Raw genomic sequence first — 20,010 nt, forward strand, 5'->3', positions numbered from 1 at the left:
GCAAAGAATGTCATGTTAAAATTCCTATGGGCTTTGTTAGAAATACCCCTAAGTATAGGTAAATCTGTTAAGAAATTCCTTTTTACATTAACTTTATTAATTTGCATTTATTCCTCTACTGTGTAGCATATTTTTCATTGATTCCAAGACAAATATCTTTTCACATTTTAACGTCTCTGAAATGAGATTGTCTTCCAGTTGAAAGGATCCTGGAATTGTGTTGTAGCTTTATTGACAAGGTTTTTTCCTTCTTAATTCACTGAAAATATGAGGGAATTAAATATATCTCTAGGATTGGGTGATGAGGTTGCTAATCTGATCTCTAAGAGAGTTTACTTTGTTCACAGCTATATCTTAGCTCACTTCTTAAAATGGCAGTTAATCCACCAGTTCAGGGGTCAGCAAACATTTTTCTAAAGAACCAGATTGTAAACATTTTAGGCTATGGGTCATATGGAGTCTGTTGTAAATTTTTCAACTCTACAATTGTAGTGCAAAGGGAGCTGTAGACAACACATAAATGAATGGGCATGACAATGTTCAATAATACAGTATTTCTAAAAGCAGGCTGCCAGCCTACAAGCCGTAGCTTACCAACTCTACACTAGTTTATATATATTCCCTGAAGAATATTGTAGTCCTTGTATTCCCAGTACCAGGTGAATACTCAGGCTGCAAATATGTGTTGAATGAATAATGCGGGTGAGGGCCAGAAGACACTAAACCATATACATTTCGCCCTCTGCGTTTCCATGATTTAAGAAACCTTCAAAGTTCATAATGAATATTTCTGTTCACTATGTGATAGTGTGTGCCAAAACAGTGTGATAATGTTTGCCACAATACTTCTGAAAGTGTAAGATGCCTCATTTCATGCTTGTAGAGGAGGACCTTTGCTTGCTACAAGAGTTGTAACTCTTGGTTACAGAGAAGGTGAGCTGTCCAATTTCAATAGCGTTTTGGCCAGATTCCGGTTGTTCAAGCACTTTTCTAAGTATTCTTTCTACTATATAAATTAGTCTCTCAACACCTTCTCTTTTATTTATGTGTTTTGTTTTTTTTTTCAGATGCTGAGCATGGTGCTTTCCATGTACGTTGTGTATAGCACCGATAATAGTCTACTCAAGAAACAAGGACTTCCTCTTATTAACCAGATCATTAGCTGGATAATATTAGGTAAGAGGTCAATCAAACCAAATGAGATAACTTTATATTAAGTCATATCTTAAAATTACCCATTTATATCTGTATTATTGTTATTCAAAGAAATAATTTTGTTGCAGGAAAATAATAATAACCAGCTTTTGCTTCTATCTTTTGCTGGAATTTGACAAAGAAAATTAGAACTTTTGTGAGCATTCGTGTGTTAATAAAAATTAATATAGAATATTTATGACCTGATAATAAGGGTGTATTTTTATTCTCATCTGATAAAAATCTAAGTGATTCCAGAGGAAAAGAGGATTTTGTGATGAGATTCTTATGCTGAAATTTTGTGTCAGTTTGTAAATTCTCAGTTTTTACACAGGGACTTGGAAACGGTTAAGTTTTATCTTTATTTCTCTTGCTGAAAATAACATTGATCAGTCACCTCCCAACACATTACACGTTTTATAAGGCAGGTGCACGTTCCAGAACGTATTTCTCTGCAGGACTCTTACTTAACAGAGCTGGAGTATGCGTGTGAAGCAGACACGTGATGTAAGGAGAGGACGGGAGCTAGCTTTAAGTCCGGGTTTTTCGTTTAAAAAAAATGACGCTTTGTAATGCCTGTGGGTGATGTGACGTGCACTGTAACTTTTATCTTTTTTTAAATAATTTTTGTTGTTCATCATTAGAAAAAGATTTTGGATAGAACTTTGTCTTAAAAAGTGGATTAAAAGATGAGTGTTTTTCCTTGGATTCCTCTTAAAATCCAAGCAGAGGCTTAAAAATACGACAGGAAGCAGACATGTATCTCCTAAAATTTTGATTTGCTCCTGTTCCAAACCCCTTGGTCAGCGTTTAAGTAGAAGTTATTCTTGGACAGTAACTACTATCATTATATATATAACTTCATTTTCATCATGTAAGCTTCATTTCATTATAGGCACTCTGCAGGCCTTCCCTTTTATATTATCTCGATCAATAAAGTTACTGTTTACATTCATTCTGCATGAACAATATCAATGACTGTTCCTTCACTTTAAAAAATTGTGTGCAGGGCTGGCCCGGTGGCGCAGCGGTTAAGTTCACACGGTCCGCTTCAGCGGCCCGGGGTTCACCGGTTCAGATCCCGGGTGCGGACATGGCACCACTGGGCAAGCCATACTGTGGCAGGCGTCTCACATATAAAGTGGAGGAAGATGGGCACGGATGTTAGCTCAGGGCCAGGCTTCCTCAGAAAAAAGAGGAGGATTGGCAGTAGATGTTAGCTCAGGGCTAATCTTCCTCAAAAAAAAAAAATTGTGTTCAGTTTGTACTATGTTCTGGCATGTTCTGTCCCCTGAGAATAATAAAGATAGACTCAGTCCCTGCTCTCCTAGAGCTCACATTCTGCAGAGACAGGTGGGCTGGTATTCTAGTGAGGTAACTGTGTAACGATGTCTCATATGACATGTTAGTTTTCAAATCCACAGAAAAACCAAAAGTTATGGATGAGAACTACAATATTATAGGAAGTCTTGGGCCAGCCCCAGTGGCCTAGTGGTTCAGCACATTCCACGTCGGCGGCCCGGGTTTGGTTCCCGGGTGTGGACCTGCACCATTCATCTGTTGTGTCCATGCTGTGGCGGTGGCCTAGGTACAAAATAGAGGAGGATTGACAACAGATGCTAGGTCAGGGCAAATTTTCCTCAGCAAAAAAAGAGGAAGATTGGCAGAGATTTTAGGTCAGGGTGAATCTTCCTCAGCAAAAAAAATAAATAGTAAAAAAGGAAAGTTTTTCTCTTATACCGCATAACTTTGCAACTGTGCAAACATATACAACACACACCAGCAGATAAATAATATATGGCAAATAATAAATAGGAGATCAGGTATACATAAGTAGCAGCCCAGCTTTTACTTACCACGTAACCTCATTTCTTTGTAGTGTAGCCTGGCCCAACTCTTTAGTATTCTTACCCACCTAGTGATAAACCACAAGGAGGAAGAGAAGCAAAGAAAACAGAATTTTTGCATCTATCATTGTATCTCATTTTTAGACATCTAAAACTTCTAAAAAGGTAAAAAAAACATTTACCAGAATTAAAGAAAGCCATCCTCCACTTTGTATGCTTGTTCCTTATCTGTGTTTCTGAGTGTATGTAAGGGTAAAAGTTTTTAAACACTATATTCAATATTTTTGTGTATTCTACCATTCATATATTAATTTTTCAGTTGACCTAGTAACGTTCTTTATGGCATTTTCCCATTCTTTGTCTTTTATGACGTTGACTTTTTAAGAATATAGCCAATCCCAACTCCCCTGCTGCAGACTGTTACTCAGTTTACATTTGTCTGATGTTTCCCTGTAATTAAACTGAGGTTATACACTACTGGCCAGAATACTGCGTAAGTGATGTTGTATCCTTCTTAGAGTCGCATTTGGAGCCACGTGATCCTATCTGTCCCTTGTTGGTGATGTTAATTTCCATCACCCTGTCAAGGTATTGCCCAGTTTTTTCACTGTGTATTTACTGTTTTTCCCCTTCCGTTGCAACTAATAAGCTGTCTGTGGGGAGACAGACAGATCCTCAAAGACCATCAAATATCTTTCTTATCAAAATTTCTCCCTAGATTTAGCATCCATTCATAAGTCTTTCCTGATCCAGTCTTTGTCATGATGGCTGCAGAAGGATGATTTTCTGGCTCCAGCACTCCCATTGCATTTACCAGAAGGCTCTCAGCATTCTACTGTGAGAATCCTCCCTTCTTTCCTATTCATCCATCCTTCATTTATTCACTTCTCTGTTTATTATTGTTGTAGACTTGTGAGCTCCTATGTTTTCAAAGGTTTATACTTATTACTGTTGATACTTTGGTGCTCAAATTGTCCCAGACTTGGCCAGAGAGAGCCCCTTCAAGGTAGCTTGTAAATAGGCCCCCATAATTTTTTTGAGTACTTTCTTACTTTCTGGCATTAAGGTGTTTACCTTACAAGGCTTACCTTATATCCACCCTGCCCCAACTCTGAAATCAGTTCTTTCTCTGAGGGGCAATAGCTCTTTTTATTGGGTGAATGGCATTAGACACCAAGATCTGAGTGCTAGTTGTATTCATCATTACCTAGTTATCTTTGCTTCTTTGCCATTCAGTGGACAGCTAGGAGATACATGCATGTGTATAATATATATATATGTATACCTACTATTACATATAAATATGTACACACACATACATTTTTCACATGTATATATAGTGTGCACATAAACATGCAGATATACGTACCTATACATATTTTAGAGACCATAAGTCCACACTGATACCTCTAATTCTACCTATCCACACAGAGTTCTTTCTTGCCTTTCTCTGTTCCATGTTTATATGCCCCTCCTTCCACAGTGATAACCCTGGCTTCCCAAAACATCAACACATTTACTCATTTGTTCAATCCTGTAATACATTTAAAATAATTTAAGAACTGTTTCACCCATATCATTACAACAAACAAACCTACTATTGTTCAGGATTTGTTTGCAATTCTCACTTTGCCCGCCACATTCCACCCTGCCCAAGACCAAGGTTTTTGGTTAAATACTATGCCATAGTTGGATGGGCTCGCTTGCCTGCCTTCCTTCCTCTCTTCCTTCTTCCCTCCCTCCCTTCCTCCATTTTGTTCATTGTGCTTTTGGTATTTATTTGTAATATAACTAGGTTTGTTTGTTTCAGTTTGCTTTCTGTTTTTAGGTGCTTTTTCTTTCCCATTCTTTTTGATTTAGTTTTTTGTATATGTAGAATATTCACATGCTTTCAAACATAGAACCTCTACAAAAGCATATGCTCAAACAAGTGCTGCCTGTATTACCACCACCATTCTCCCCTGCCCCTGGTCCCTCATGGGTAACCTTTGTTGCTTTCCGGTTATGTGTTTCTCTTTGCAATGGTAAACAGATGTAGGTTTGTGTTCTTATTTTTTTCTTCTTCCTTACACAAAAGGTAGCATATATCTTCTTTTTTACTTCGCATCTTTCACTTAATAATATCTCCTAGTAATCACTCCATATCAATTCATAGAGCTCTTTATTTTTACAGCTATTTAGTTTTCCATTGTGTGTATATTCCATTGTTTATTTAACCAATCTTCTATGCTTTCATGTTCAGGTAAGTAATGATTTTTTAAAAAATGGCAAATCATCTTGCAATGAATAACACTGAGCATATGCATATTCATATTGTTAGAGGTGTATTTTCAGGATAAATTCCTAGAAGTTGGATTACTGATTCAAAGGGGCAATGCATATGTAGTACTTTTAGATATTGCTAAATTCCCCTCCAGAGGTGGTGTACTATTTTTCATTCCTGCCAGCAAGATGTGAGTGCCTATTTCTCCATAGCCTCACCAATGTCTTTTGAATTTAGGCTAATCAATAAATTTATACCAATGCCAATCAATTATTTTCAAGCTTTCGAATTTATGCCAATTTTATGTTTGAGAAATGGCATCTTTGTTTTTAATTTGAATTTTTCTTATTGTGAGTGAAGTCAAACATCTTTTCATGTGCTGAAGGGCCATTTTTATATCTCTTTTTGGGAATTATCCATTCATCTCTTTTCCCTAGTTTTCTATAGAATTTTTGGTCCTTTGCTTCCATTTTTAAAAGTTCTTTATAAATTAGGGATATTAGTCCTTTACCTGTGAGATATATATATGTCAAAATTTTTTCCCCAGTTTGTCATTTATCTTTTGACTATGCTTATGATGTCTTTTGCCATGCAAAAGATTTTTATTTTTGTGTAATCAGTCTTCCTCTTTTAATGCATCTGCATTTTTAGTCACAGAAAGCTTTTCCTGATAACTAGGTTATAGAGGAATTCACTCATGTTTTCTTGTAGTACTTGTATGCTTTTGTCTTTCATATTTCAATCCTTGATCCATTTAGAGTGTGTTCTTCTGTATCATTTAAGGAAGTGGTCTAGTTTTATTTTTTTCCAAATGGCTACCCAGTTGTTCCAATATATATTTTTTAAAGATTTTTATTTTTCTTTTTCTCCCCAAAGTCCCCCAGTACATAGTTGTATATTTTTAGTTGTGGGTCCTTCTAGTTGTGGCATGTGGGACGCTGCCCCAGCATAGCTTGATGAGTGGTGCCAGGTCCACGCCCAGGATCTGAACTGGAGAAACCCCGGGCCACTGAAGTGGAGAGCACGAACTTGACCACTTGACCACAGGGCCAGCCCCTGTTCCAATATTTTTATTAATAAAGACTTCATTTGTCCCAGTAAACACTGGGATAACGCTTTTATCATACACTAGATACACTGGTCTGTTTCTAGACTTTCTGGTCTATTCCATTAATATGTCTATTCATGTGCCAATAGCAGACTATTTTAGTTATAGAGACCTTGTAGTGTATTTTAATAAAATATGAACTTTAGAATCACCTTCCAACTCAAAAAAAGGCCACTGGAATTTTTATTGAGATCAAATTAAATGTATAAATTAACTTAGGGGAAACATATTTTTACTGTAGATAATATTGAAACATTCTGAGAATGAGACGTCTTTCCATTTGTTCCAGTCTACTTTTGTGCCTCCATTCTTTATGTAGTTTTCTTCCTTTAGGCTTTGAATATTTCTTAAGTGTATTCCTAAGTATTTTATCTTTTTTTGTTGCTGTTGTAAATAGCCTTTTCTCATTCACTGTATCTTCTAATTATTATTTGAGTATAAGTTGCTATTGATTTTTGCATGTTAATTTTATGTCCTACTTCTTTACTGAATTCTTTCATTTCTTAAGTTAGGTTTATTATTGATTTTCTAGGATTTTCCAAGTATGTTATCATGCCATTTACAAATATAGATACATGTTTCCTCCTTTCCTGTTCTTATTCCTCTAATTGTTTTCTTTAGTTTACTTACATTGGCTGGTACCTCCAGAACAATGTTAAATAATGGAGATAGGTGACCCTCCTTGGTTTTTTCCTGACCTTAGTGGGAATGCCTCTGGAGTTCTCTCATTAAGAGAGATACTGGCTTTAGGGTTGAGATATAGATATTTATTGTGTTAAAGAAAGTACATGCATTCCTGTTTTATTTCGGGTTTTAATTAGGAGTGGATGTTGAATTTTCCAAAGACTTCTTCAACATCTGTGGAGATAATAATTAGATTTCTTTCCTTAGACCCATTAATATGGTAAATAATGTTAATAGATTTTCCGGGATTGAACAATCCTTGCATTCCTGATATAAACCCCTAAGACATATTTGATTATAATGTATTATTTTCTTAACATAGTGTTGGAGTCCATTTGCTAATATTTTTGTCAGTATTCATAAATGATAATGGTCTTTAATTTTCCTTTTTGTTCTATATTTATCAGGTTTAGGTATCAGTAGTATACTTACTTCATCAAAAAAATTGTTTCCCTTTGATTTACTGTACCCTGAAATAACTTATGTAGCACTGGAACTCTCTGTTCTGTAAAGTCTTGGAAAAATTCTCCTGTGAAACTATCCAAACCTAGTCCTTTTTTTGTTAGGTAGTTCCTTGATAACTTTCTGTGTTTCTTCTATGAAGTTGGTCTATTTAAGCTTTTTATCTCTACTGGGGTTAGTTTGGAAAGCTATATTTGCCTAAGGAATTATCTATTTCTTCTAGGTTTTCAAATGTATTTGCATAGAGGGATGCAAAGTAATCCCTTATGATTTAAAAAAATTCCTTCTGTATCATTAGACATTTTCTTCATCATTTATTTTGCATACTTTCACTTTCCCCCTTTTCTTTAATTAACTCAGCTAGTGGTTTGACCTTTTTCTTTATTTTATAACTTTTTTTTTTATAACTTTATAACTTTTTGTTTTGTATTTAATTTCTAGTTTCATTGCATTGTATCTGAGAGTATTGTTTGTACTATTTCTACTTTAGGGAATCTGCTGATATTTTTTGTGCACTAGTGTATAATCAATTTTTGTGAACATTCCATATGCACATCAGAAGAAGATATAGTCTCTATTATGAGACTGTGGTGTTCAATATATATCCAGAATCTCTACTTTGTTGGTTATGTTGTTATATATCCTTATTCTTTTGTCAGTTTATCCTGTCTTATTAGAATGATGTATAAAGTTTTCTGTTACATATAGCATGTATGCATTAAGCATTCTGAAACATAGAGTGTTTCTATGTATTTCTGTTTGTCTCTCTTATAAATTTTGTGTTACATAGGTGACTGATGGTTAATAATGAGCAAAATTTTTAACTATTGCATCATCATTGTGGAATGTGGCTGTTAGCATCATAAGGTGTCCTTCTTAGTCTTGTTTATTGCTTTTTGACCTGAAGTGTACTTTATTGAGTATCAGGATTACAACCTTGGATTTCTCACTGTTTCCATTTGTCTGGTTCATTCCTTTATTTTTTAGCCTTTTGAATCACTGTGTTTTAAGCTCTTTTTTATTTAGCATACAGTTGTCTCTTTTATTCAGCATACAGTTGGGTTGTGCTATATGTGCCAACTTGAAATTTTTTTCTTTCAGTTAAAAAGGTGAGTTAAGCTTATTCATGTTACCAATATGACTCTTAAGTGTGGTCTCAATTCTGTCATATTTTCTTATGTTGTAGTTATATGCATATCATGCTATATTTCCTGTGCTTCTTGCTGTATTTGGAGTGTCCTACATCATTTTATTTATTGTCCTTATTGATTTTATCAGTGTTTTGGGAGGGTGAGATGCAGAGTCAGTCTATTGTTTTTCTCTAAATGCATAAGTGTTCCTCTAGGCATGTATTTTATTATTTTTATTTTTTTGAAAGATTATTTTATTTATTTTTTTAATTATTGAGATATAATTGACACATAACATCGTGTAAGTTTAAGGTGTACAGCATGTTGATTTGGTATATTTATATGTTGCAATATGATTACCACCATTGTGTTAGCTGACACTTCTATCACATCACCTAATTATCATTTTTTTTGTGGTGAGAACAATTAAGATCTAGTCCCTTAGTAACTTTGAAGTTTATAATAAGGTATTGTGGACTATAATCTCTACGCTGTGCATTAGCTCTCCAGTCCTTATTTATCTACTAGTTGTAAGTTTGTACCCTTAAACGACATCTCTCAATCCCCCCTCCAGCTCCTGGTAACCACCATTCTACTCTCTATTTTTATAAGTTTGGCCATTTTAGATTCCACATATAAGTGATATCATAAATATTTCTGCCTTTCTGCCTGGCTGATCTAAGCATGATGTCCTCAAGGTCTATCTATGTTGTTGCAAATGGCAGGATTTCCTTCTTTCTCATGGCTGAATGATATTCCATTGGGTAGGTGTATGTGAGTATATATATGTTTGTGTATATATAGCTTCTTTATCCATTTATTTATTGACCAACACTTAGGTTGTTTCCGTATCTTGGCTACTGTGAATAGAGCTGCCATAAACATGAGAGTGCAGATATGTCTTTAGTATCTTATTTTTCATTTCCTTTGGATATATTCCCAGAAATGGGATTGCTGGATCATATGGTAGTTCTATTTTTAATTTTTTTTTTAGGTTATGCTTTTTTTCCCCTTTCAGTGAGGAAAATTGGCCCTGAGTTAACATCTGTTGCCAATCTTCCTCTTTTTTTGTTTTCTCCCCAAAGCCCCGGTACATAGTTGTATATCTTAGTTGTAAGTCTCTCTAGTTGTTCTGTGTGGGATGCCGCCACAGTGTGACTTGATGAGTGATATGTAGGTCCACACCCAGGATCAGAACCAGTGAACCCTGGGCAGATGAAGCAGAATGTGCAAACTTAACCACTAGGCAACCAGGCGAGCCCTGTATTTTTAATTTTTTCAGGAGCCTCCATACTGTTTTTCGTAGTGGCTGAACCAATTTGCATTCCCATCAGCAGTGTACAGAGTTACCTTTTCTCCACTTTCTTGCCACTACTTATTATCTGTTTTCTTGATGATAGACATTCTAACAGGTGTGAAGTGATATCTCATTGTGGTCTTCATTTGCATTTCCCTGATGATGAGTAATGTTGAGCATCTTTTTATGTACCTGTTGGCCATTTGGATGTTTTCTGTGGAAAAATGTCTGTTTAATTCCTCTGCCCATTTTTTAATTGGATTTTTTTTGTTGTTTTTGTTATTGATTTGTATGAGTTCCTTATATATTGTGGATATTAACCCCTTATCTGATACATTGTTTCCAAATATTTTCTTCCATTCCATAGGTTGCCTTTTCATTTTGCTGATTATTTCTTTTACTGTTTAAAAGCTTTTTTGTTTGATGTAGTCCCACTTGTTTATTTTTGCCTTTGTTGCTTGTGCTTTTAGTGTCATATCAAAAAAATCAATGCCAAGACCAGTGTTAAGAAGCTTTTTCTTCGTATTTTCTTCTAGTTTTACGGTATCAAGTCCTATGTTTAAGTCTTTAAACAATTTTGAGTTAATTTTTGTGAATGGTGTAAGAAAAGAGTCTGATTTCATTTTTCTGCATATGGTTATCCAGTTTTCCCAGCACCATTTGTTGAAGAGACTATCCTTTTCCCATTGAGTGTTCTTGGCTCCTTTGCAAATATTAGTTGACCATGTATATGGAGGTTTATTTCTGGGCTCTCTATTCTGTTCCATTGGTCTACGTGTCTTTTTTTATGTCAGTACCATACTGTTTTAGTTGCTATAGCTGTGTAGTATAGTTTGAAATCAGGAAGGAAACATTCCTCCAGTTTTGATCTTCTTTCTCAAGATTGCTTTGGCTATTCGGGGTCTTTGTGGTTCCATACAAATTTTAGGATTGTTTTTTCTATTTTCGTGAAAAATACCATTGGAATTTTGATATGGATTGCATTGAATCTACAGATGGCTTTGGGTAGTATGGACATTTTTTTTTTCTACTTCACCAAATTTTGTTACCAGCTCAAGATGTTACATTTGTTTAGTTTATTTTATTGAGGTCATAATAGTTTATAACATTGTGAAATTTCAGTTGTACATTATTATTTGTCAGTCACTATATAAGTGTGCCCCTTCACCTCTTGTGCCCACCCTCCAGCCCCCTTCCCCCTGTTAACCATTAAACTGTTCTCTTTGTCTGTGTGTTTGTTCATCTTCCACATATGAGTGAAATCATATGGTGTTTGTCTTTCTCTGTCTGGTTTATTTCACTTAACATAATACCCTCAAGGTCCGTCCATTTTGTTGTGAATGAGACGATTTAGTATCCCACTCTATATATGTACCACATCTTTATCCAATTATCAGTTGATAGGCACTTGGGTTGCTTCCATGTCTTGGCTATTGTGAATAGTGCTGCAATGAATATAGGGGTGCATAAACCTCTTTGTATTGTTGATTTCAAGTTCTTTGGATAAATACCCAGTAGTGGGATAGCTGGGTCATATGGTATTTCTATTTTTAATTTTTTGAGAAATCTCCATACTGTTTTCCATAGTGGCTGCACCAGTTTGCGTTCCCGCCAGCAGTGTATGAGGCTTCCTTTTTCTCCACAACCACTCCAACATTGTTATTTTTTGTCTTGGTGATTACAGCCATTCTAATGAGTGTAAGGTGATATCTAAGTGTAGTTTTGATTTGGATTTCCCTGATGGTTAGTGATGTTGAATATCTTTTCCTATGCCTAGTATGGACATTTTAGCAGTATTAATTCCTTTGATCCATGAACATTGGATATCTTTCCATCTGTTTTGTGTCTTCTTCAGTTTCTTTCATCAAAGTCTTGTAGTTTTCATTGTACAGATCTTTCACCTCTTTGTTTAAAGTTATTTCTAAATATTTTGTTGTTTTTGATGCTATTTTGAATGAGAGTTTTCTTAATTTCTTTTTCAAATATTTTGTTGTTAGTGTATAGAAACACCACTGATTATAATTATATCCTGTAACTTTTGTTTTGTTGTCAATTTGTCAATTAGTACCAACAGTTTTTTGGTTGAATCTTTAGGACTTTCTATATAATAAGATCATGTCATCTGCAAATAATGACAATTTTATGTCTTTCTTTCCAATTTGGATGCCTTTTAATTCTTTGTCTTGCCTGCTTGCTCTAGCTAGGACTTCCAGTACTATGTTGAATAAGAGTAGTGAGAGTGGGCATCCTTCTCTTGTTCCTGATGGTAGAGGCAAAGCTTTCAATTTTTCACTGTTGAGTATGATGTTAGCTATGGGTTTGTTGTATTTAGACTTTATTATGTTGAGGTATGACTTTCTATATCCAATTTGTTGAGGGTTTTTATCATGAAAAGATGTAATTGTCAGATGCTTTTTCTGCATCTACCGAGAGAATCGTATCTTATGATTTTAATCTTTTCATTCTATTAATATGGGATATCACATTTATTGATTTGTGTATGTTGAACCATCCCTGCTGCCCAGGGATAAATCTTACTTGGTTGTAGTATATAATACTTTTTTTTAAAGTTAATTTTTATTGAGTTTATGATAGTTTACAATCTTGTGAAATTTCAGTTGTACATTATTGTTTGTCAGTCATGTTGTAGGCGCACCCCTTCACCCTTTGTGTCCACCCCCCAACCCCCCTTTCCCCTGGTAGCCACTAATCTGTTCTCTTTGTCCACATGTTTAAATTCCTCATATGAGTGGAGTCATACAGAGATTGTCCTTCTCTATCTGGCTTATTTCACTTAACATAATTCCCTCAAAGTCCATCCATGTTGTTGTGAATGAAAGGATTTTATTCTTTTTTATGGCTGAGTAGTATTCCATTGTGTGTGTGTGTGTGTGTGTGTGTGTGTGTACACACACACACACACATACCATATCTTCTTTATCCAATCATCAGTTGATGGGCACTAAGGTTGCTTCCATGTCTTAGCTATTGTAAATAATGCTGTGATGAACATAGGGGTACATGGGACTTTTGGAATTGCTGACTTCAAGTTCTTTGGATAAATACCCAGTAGTGGGATGACTGGGTCATATGGTATTTCTATTTTTAAGTTTTTGAGAAATCTCCATACTGTTTTCCATAGTGGCTGCACCAGTTTGCACTCCCACCAGCAGCATATGAGGGATCCTTTTTCTCTACAACCTCTCCAACACGTGTTACTTTTTGTTTTGGTTATTTTTGCCATTCTAATGAGTGTAAGGTGATATCTTAGTGTAGTTTTGATTTGCATTTCCCTGATGATCAGTGATGATGAACATCTTTTCAAGTGCCTATTGGCCATCCATATATCTTCTTTGGAGAAATGTCTGTTCATGTCTCCTCCCCATTTTTTGATTGAGTTGTTTGATTTTTTCTTGTTGAGTTGTGTGAGTTCTTTATATATTATGGAGATTAACCCTTTGTCAGATATATGACTTGAAACTATTTTTTCCCAATTAGTGGGTTGTTTTTTTGTTTCAATCCTGTTTTCCCTTGACTTGAAGAAGCTCTTTAGTTTGATGAGGTCCCAGTTGTTTATTCTTTCTGTTGTTTCCCTTCTCTGAGAAGACATCATGTCCAAAAAGATCCTTTTAATACTGATGTCAAAGAGTGTACTGCCTACATTTTCTTCTAGAAGCCTTGTGGTTTCAGGTCTTACCTTTAGGGCTTTGATCCATTTGGAGTTTATTTTTGTGAATGGTGAAAAAGAATGGTCAATTTTCATTCTTTTACATGTGGCTTTCCAGTTTTCCCAGCACCATTTGTCGAAAAGACTTTCTTTTCTCCGTTGTATGCCCTCAGCTCCTTTGTTGAAGATTAGCTGTCCAAAGATGTGTGGTTTTATTTCTGGGCTTTCAGTTCTGTTCCATTGATCTGTGTACCTGTGTTTGGAGCAGTACCATGCTGTTTTGATTACTGTAGCTTTGTAGTATGTTTTGAAGTCAGGGATTATGATGCCTGCAGCTTTGTTCTTTTTTCTCAGGATTGCTTTAGCAATTTGGGGTCTTTTGTTGCCCCATATGAATTTTAGCGTTCTTTGTTCTATTTTTGTGAAGAATCTCATTGAGATTCTGATTGAGATTGCATTGAATCTGTAGATTTTTTTAGGTAGTATGGACATTTTAACTATGTTTATTCTTGGCAACCCATATACATGGAACGTCTTTCCATCTCTTTATGTCATCATCCATTTCTTTCAGGAAAGCCTTGTAGTTTTCATTGTATAGGTCCTTCACTTCGTTAGTTTTGTGGCAATTGTGAATGGTACTGTGTTCTTGAGTTCTTTTTCTGTTAGTTCGTTATTAGAGTATAGAAATGCTACTGATTTACATAAGTTGATTTTATATCCTACAATTTTGCTGTAGTTGTTGATTATTTCTAAAAGTTTTCCAATGGCTTCTTTGGGGTTTTCTATATATAAGATCATGTCATCTGCAAACAGCGAGAGTTTCACTTCTTCCTTCCCTATTTGGATTCCTTTTATTCCTTTCTCTTGCCTAATTGCTCTGGCCAAAACCTCCAGTACTATGTTGAATAAGAGTGGTGATGGAGGGCATCTTTGTCTCATTCCTGTTTTCAGGGGGATAGTGCTCAGCTTTTGCCCATTGAGTATGATGTTGGCTGTGGGTTTGTCATATATGGCCTTTATTATGTTGAGGTAATTTCCTTCTATCCCCATTTTGTTCAGAGTTTTTATCATAAATGGCTGTTGGATCTTGTCAAATTCTTTCTCTGCATCTATTGAGATGATCATGTGGTTCTTATTCCTCAGTTTGTTGATGGGGTGTATCGCGTTGATTGATTTGCAGATGTTGAACCATCCCTGTGTGCCTGGTATGAATCCCACTTGATCATGATGTATGACCCTTCCTATGTAGTGCTGAATTTGAGTTCCCAAAATTTTGTTGAGAATTTTTGCATCTATGCTCATCAATGATAGTGGCCTGTAGTTCTCCTTTTTTGTGCTGTCTTTGTCACGCTTTGGTATCAGCATGATGTTGGCCTTATAGAATGTGTTAGGAAGTGTTCCATCCTCCCTAATTTTTTGGAATAGCTGGAAAAGTGTAGGTATTAAATCGTCTTTGAAAGTTTGGGAGAATTCCCCAGGAAAGCCATCTGGTCCTGAGGTTTTATTCTTTGGGATGCTTTTGATTGCTGTTTCAATCTCCTTCCTTGTGATTGGTCTGTTCAGACTGTCTGCTTCTTCTTGACGTAGCTTTGGGAGATTGTAAGAGTCTAAGAATTTATCCATTTTCTCTAGGTTATCCATTTTGTTTGCATGTAGTTTTTCATAGTATTCTCTTATAATCTGTTGTATTTCTGTGGAGTCTGTTATTTCTCCTCTTTCATTTCTGATTTTGTTTATCTGAGCTTTCTCTGTTTTTTTTCTTTGTAAGACTGACTAGGGATTTGTCAATTTTATTTATCTTCTCAAAGAACCAGCTTTTGTTTCATTGATCCTTTCTACTGCCTTTTTTGTTTCAATACCATTTATTTATGCTCTGATTTTTATTATTTCTCTCCTTCTGCTGACTTTGGGCTTTGTTTTTTCTTCTTTCTCTAATTCAGTTAGGTGTAATTTGAGGTTTCTTATTTGGGATTTTTCTTGTTTGTTAATGTGTGCTTGTATTGCAATGAATTTCCCTCTTAATACAGCGTTTGCTGTATCCCATATGAGTTGGTATCATTTTCATTTGTCTCCAGATATTTTTTGATTTCTTCTTTAATTTCTTCAATGATCCATTGCTTGTTCAATAGCATATTGTTTAGTCTCCATATCTTTGTCCCTTTCTCAGCTTCTTGTAATTAATTTCTAGCTTTATAGCATTATGATCGGAGAAGATGCTTGTTATTATTTCAATTTTTTAAATTTGTAGAGGCTTGCCTTATTCCCCAACATATGGTCTATCCTTGATAATGTTCCGTGTGCACTTGAGAAGAATGTGTATTCTGCTGTTTTTGGATGGAGTGTTCTATATATGTCTGGTTAGTCCAACTTTTTTAGCTTTTTATTTAATTCTACTGTTTCCTTGTTGATTTTCTGTCTGGATGATCTGTCCAATGATGTGAGTGGGGTGTTGAGGTCCCCTACTATTATTGTGTTATTTTTAATATCTTCTTTTCAGTTGGTTAATAGTTGCTTTATAAGCTTTGGTACTCCTGTGTTGGGTGCATAGATATTTATAAGCGTTATTTCTTCTTGATGTAGTGTCCCTTTGATCATTATATACTGACCCTCTCTGTCTCTCTTTACCTGCCTTATCTTGAAATCTACTTTGTCTGATATAAGTATTGTGATACCTGCTTTCATTTGTTTGCCATTAGCTTGGATTATCGTCTTCCACCCCTTCACACTGAGCCTGTATTTGTCATTGGAGCTGAGGTGTGTTTCCTGGAGGCAACAGATTGTTGGATATATTGTTCTTTAATCCATCTTGCCACTCTGTGTCTTTTTGTTGGAGAGTTCAATCCATTTACATTGAGGGTGATTATTGATGTATGAGGGCTTAATGCTGTCATTCTGTCACTCATTTTCTGGTTTTTCTGCATTACCTTTGTTTCTTGTCCTGTGTGTTTTGGCCTACCCATTGACTTCTGCAGTTTCTTATTTCCTTACTTATTTTTTGTGTCTCTGTTCTGTTTTAAAGTTTAGTGGCTACCCTGAAGTTTGTATTCAGAATCTCATGTATAACATAGTCCATTTTCTGGTGGCCTCTTATTTCCTTAGCCTAAACTGATTCAGTCCCTTTCCTCCTTCCCTCCTAAGTTATTATTGTAATATTTTATTCCAACTTGTGTTGTGAGTTTGTGATTAAAGTGATAAGATTGTCTTTGTTTTTGGTGTTTTCCTTCCCTTTATCCTAATGCTATAGTTGTATATTTGCTATCCTATTCTGATTCTATCTATTTGTCTCCTCATGCTGTGTTTTGTGACCCTTTCTCCCTTTTTTTCTTTTTTCAGGCATGAGGGCCTTGAGGATTTCTTGTTGGGGGAGTGTCTCGTGGCTATGAAGTCCTTTAGCTTTTGTTTGTCTGGGAAAGATTTAATTTCTCCCTCATATCTGAAGGATATTTTTGCTGGATAGAGTATTCTTGGCTGAAGATTATTATCTTTTAAAGTTTTGAATATGTCATTCCAATCTCTCCCAGCTTGTAAGGTTTCTGCAGGGAAATCTGCTGAAAGTCTGATAGGGGTTCATTTGTAGGTTATTTTCTTCTGCCTTACTGCCCTGAGTATTCTTTCTTTGTCATTCACTTTTGCCAATTTTACTACCATATGCCTTGCAGTAGGTCTTTTTACATTGACATATTTAGGAGACCTGAAAGGTTCCTCCACACACATTTTTCTCTCATTCCCTAGATTTGGGAAGTTCTCTGCTATTATTTCTTTGAGCACACTTTCTGCTCCATTCTCCTTTTCATCGTCCTTTGGGATACCAATAATTCTTGTATTGCATTTCCTCATTGAGTCAGCTATTTCTTGGAGATTTTCTTCATTCCTTTTTATTCTTAGTTCTCTCTCTTCCTCTCTCTGGAGCCATTCAACTTGTCTATCTTTGATTATGCTGATTTTCTCCTCTATGGCGTCCACACAGGTATTCAGGGATTCCATATTATGTTTTATTTCTTCCACTGTATTTTTCATCTCTGGTATTTCTGATTGATTCTTCTTTATAGTTTCAATCTCTTTTGTGAAATAACTGCAGAACTCGTTGACTTGTTTCTCTATATTTTCCTTGACCTCACTGAGTTTTTTGACAATAGCTATTCTGAATTCATTGTCGTTTAGTTTACTTATTTCTGAGTCCTCAGGACATAATTCTGGGTGTTGTTCTCCCTCTGGTCTGGAGTTTTTATGAATTGTTTGATGCCAGAAGAGTGATTTTTCCAGTGATATTATCTGGTTGGAGTTACAGCCTGTCACCACTAGATGGGGGTCGAGAGCCGCATATTCTGAGCCCTGGCCTTCAGCTGAGATGGCTGGCACAATGCGAGTTGGGGGAGGGGGGGGTCACTTTCTCTTGCGCACAGACCTGGTTTCCCAATCAGCTCTTGCTATCTGGTCTCCTGGGGTCTTGGCTTGATGAGGTCACCCCCAGTGAAAGCTTTCCCCCATTAGAGGGCTTCCGTCTGCACGGCAAGGGTGCTAGGGAGTCCTGGGTGATCCTGCTGATGCATGGCCCTTCCCCCACTCATTCCCTCATGGAGCAGCCTGCGGCAGCAATCCCAGTGTTTAGGGGTGGGAGCCAAGTTCTCTCTTACCCTGTTCTAGCTCCTCCAAGGGGGTCTCCAGCCTCTCTGCCCTCCATCGTTTGGCTGCTGTGGGTCTCCAAGGATTCCTGTGTTATTAGGATATTTTTTGTTGGAATATGGTTGCTCCTTTTTGTTGTATGTTGGAGGGGAGAGAGTCCTGGGCAAGCTCACTCCACCATGATGCTGATGTCACTCTATAATACTTTTAATGTGTGGTTGAATTTTGTTTGCTAATATTTTGTTGAGAATTTTTACATCTATATTCATCAGGTATATTGTTCTATAGTTTCTTGTTGTGACCTCTGGCTTTGCTATCAGGGTAATGCTGGCTTCATAAAATGAGTTTGGAATTGTTCCCTCCTCTTCAATTTTTGGAAGAGTTTGAGAAGGCTTGGCATTAATTCTTCTTTAAGTGTTTGATAGAATTCATCAGTGAAGCCATCTGGTCCTTGGATTTTCTGTGTTGAGAGGTTTTTGATTACTGATTCAATCTCCTTACTTGTTATGGGTCTGTTCAGATTTTCGAATTCTTCCTGATTCAGTCTCAGTAGGTTGCATGTTTCTAGGGATTTGTCTATTCTAGGTTATCCATTTTGTTGGCATATGATTGTTCATAGTAGTTTCTTATCCTGTGTATTTCTATAGCATCAGTTGTAATGTCTCCTCTTTCATTTCTGATTTTATTCATTTGAGTTTTCTTTTTTTTTTTAGTCTAGCTAAAGGTTTGTCAATTTTTTTAATCTTTTTAAAAAAAAGCTTTTAGTTTTGTTGATCTTTTTTATTGTTTTTCTGGTCTCTATTCATTTATTTCTGGTCTGATCTATGTTATTTCCCTCCTTTTGCTAATTTTGGACTTAGTTTGTTCTTCTTTTTCCAGTTCCTTGAGGTGTAAAGTTAGGTTTTTTTATTTGAGATCTTTCTATTTTCTTAGTACTCTGTTCATTTATCACTATACACTACCCTCTCAGAACTGCTTTTGCAGCATTCCATAGGTTTTATGTTATGTTTCCATTTTCATTTGTTTTGAGATTTTTTAAAATTTACCTTTTGATTTCTTCTTTGACCCATGGATTGTTCAGGAATGTGTTGTTTAATTTCCACATATTTGTAGATTTTCCAGCTTTCCTTTTGTTCTCATTTCTAGTTTATACCATTGTGGTTGGTAAAGATATTTGGTGTGACTTCAGTCTTCTTAAATTTGCTAAGACTTGTTTTGTGGCCTATCATATGATCTATCCTGGAGATGTTCTGTGTGCACTTGAGAAGAATATGTGTTCTGCTGCTGTTGGATGGAATGTTCTATAAATTTCTGTTATGTCCATTTGGTGTAATGTATCATTCACCTCCAATGTTTCCTTGTTGATTTTGTCTATGGATGATCTATTCATTGCTGAAAGTGGGGTATTGAAGTGTCCTACTATTGCTATATTATTGTCTATTTTTCCCTTCAGATCTGTTAGTATTTTCTTAATATATTTAAGTGCTCCAATGTTAAGTGCAAATATATTTACAATTGTTATATCCTCCTAGTGAACTGACCCTTTTATCATTATATAATGACCTTCTTTGTCTGTTGTTACTGTTTTTGGTTTAAAGTCTATTTTGTCTGATATAACTATAGCTACCCTTTGCTTTCTTTTGGTTTCCGCTTGCATGAAATGTCTTTCTCCATCCCTTCACTTTGAGCCTATGTGTGTTCTTAAATCTGAAGTGAATCTCTTGTAGGCTGGACA

General features: G+C 35.8%; 1 protein-coding gene across 15 annotated transcripts in view; it reads left to right on the forward strand.

The window, feature by feature from the left end:
• PIGN (phosphatidylinositol glycan anchor biosynthesis class N) overlaps positions 1-20,010 on the forward strand; it is a 186,163-nt gene that overhangs the window by 70,110 nt on the left and 96,043 nt on the right. For all 15 annotated transcript variants that reach the window (XR_011504382.1, XR_011504380.1, XR_011504381.1 and 12 more), the window contains one exon: positions 1,068-1,176. Coding sequence is in view for 12 of the 15 variants with exons in the window: in XM_070512917.1 (XP_070369018.1) it covers positions 1,068-1,176 (109 nt within the window). In the remaining 3 variants the exon portion in view is untranslated. The remainder of the gene's footprint in view (positions 1-1,067; positions 1,177-20,010) is intronic.

The sequence above is a fragment of the Equus asinus genome, chromosome 7 (assembly GCF_041296235.1).
Source record: "Equus asinus isolate D_3611 breed Donkey chromosome 7, EquAss-T2T_v2, whole genome shotgun sequence".
NCBI lineage: Eukaryota > Metazoa > Chordata > Mammalia > Perissodactyla > Equidae > Equus > Equus asinus.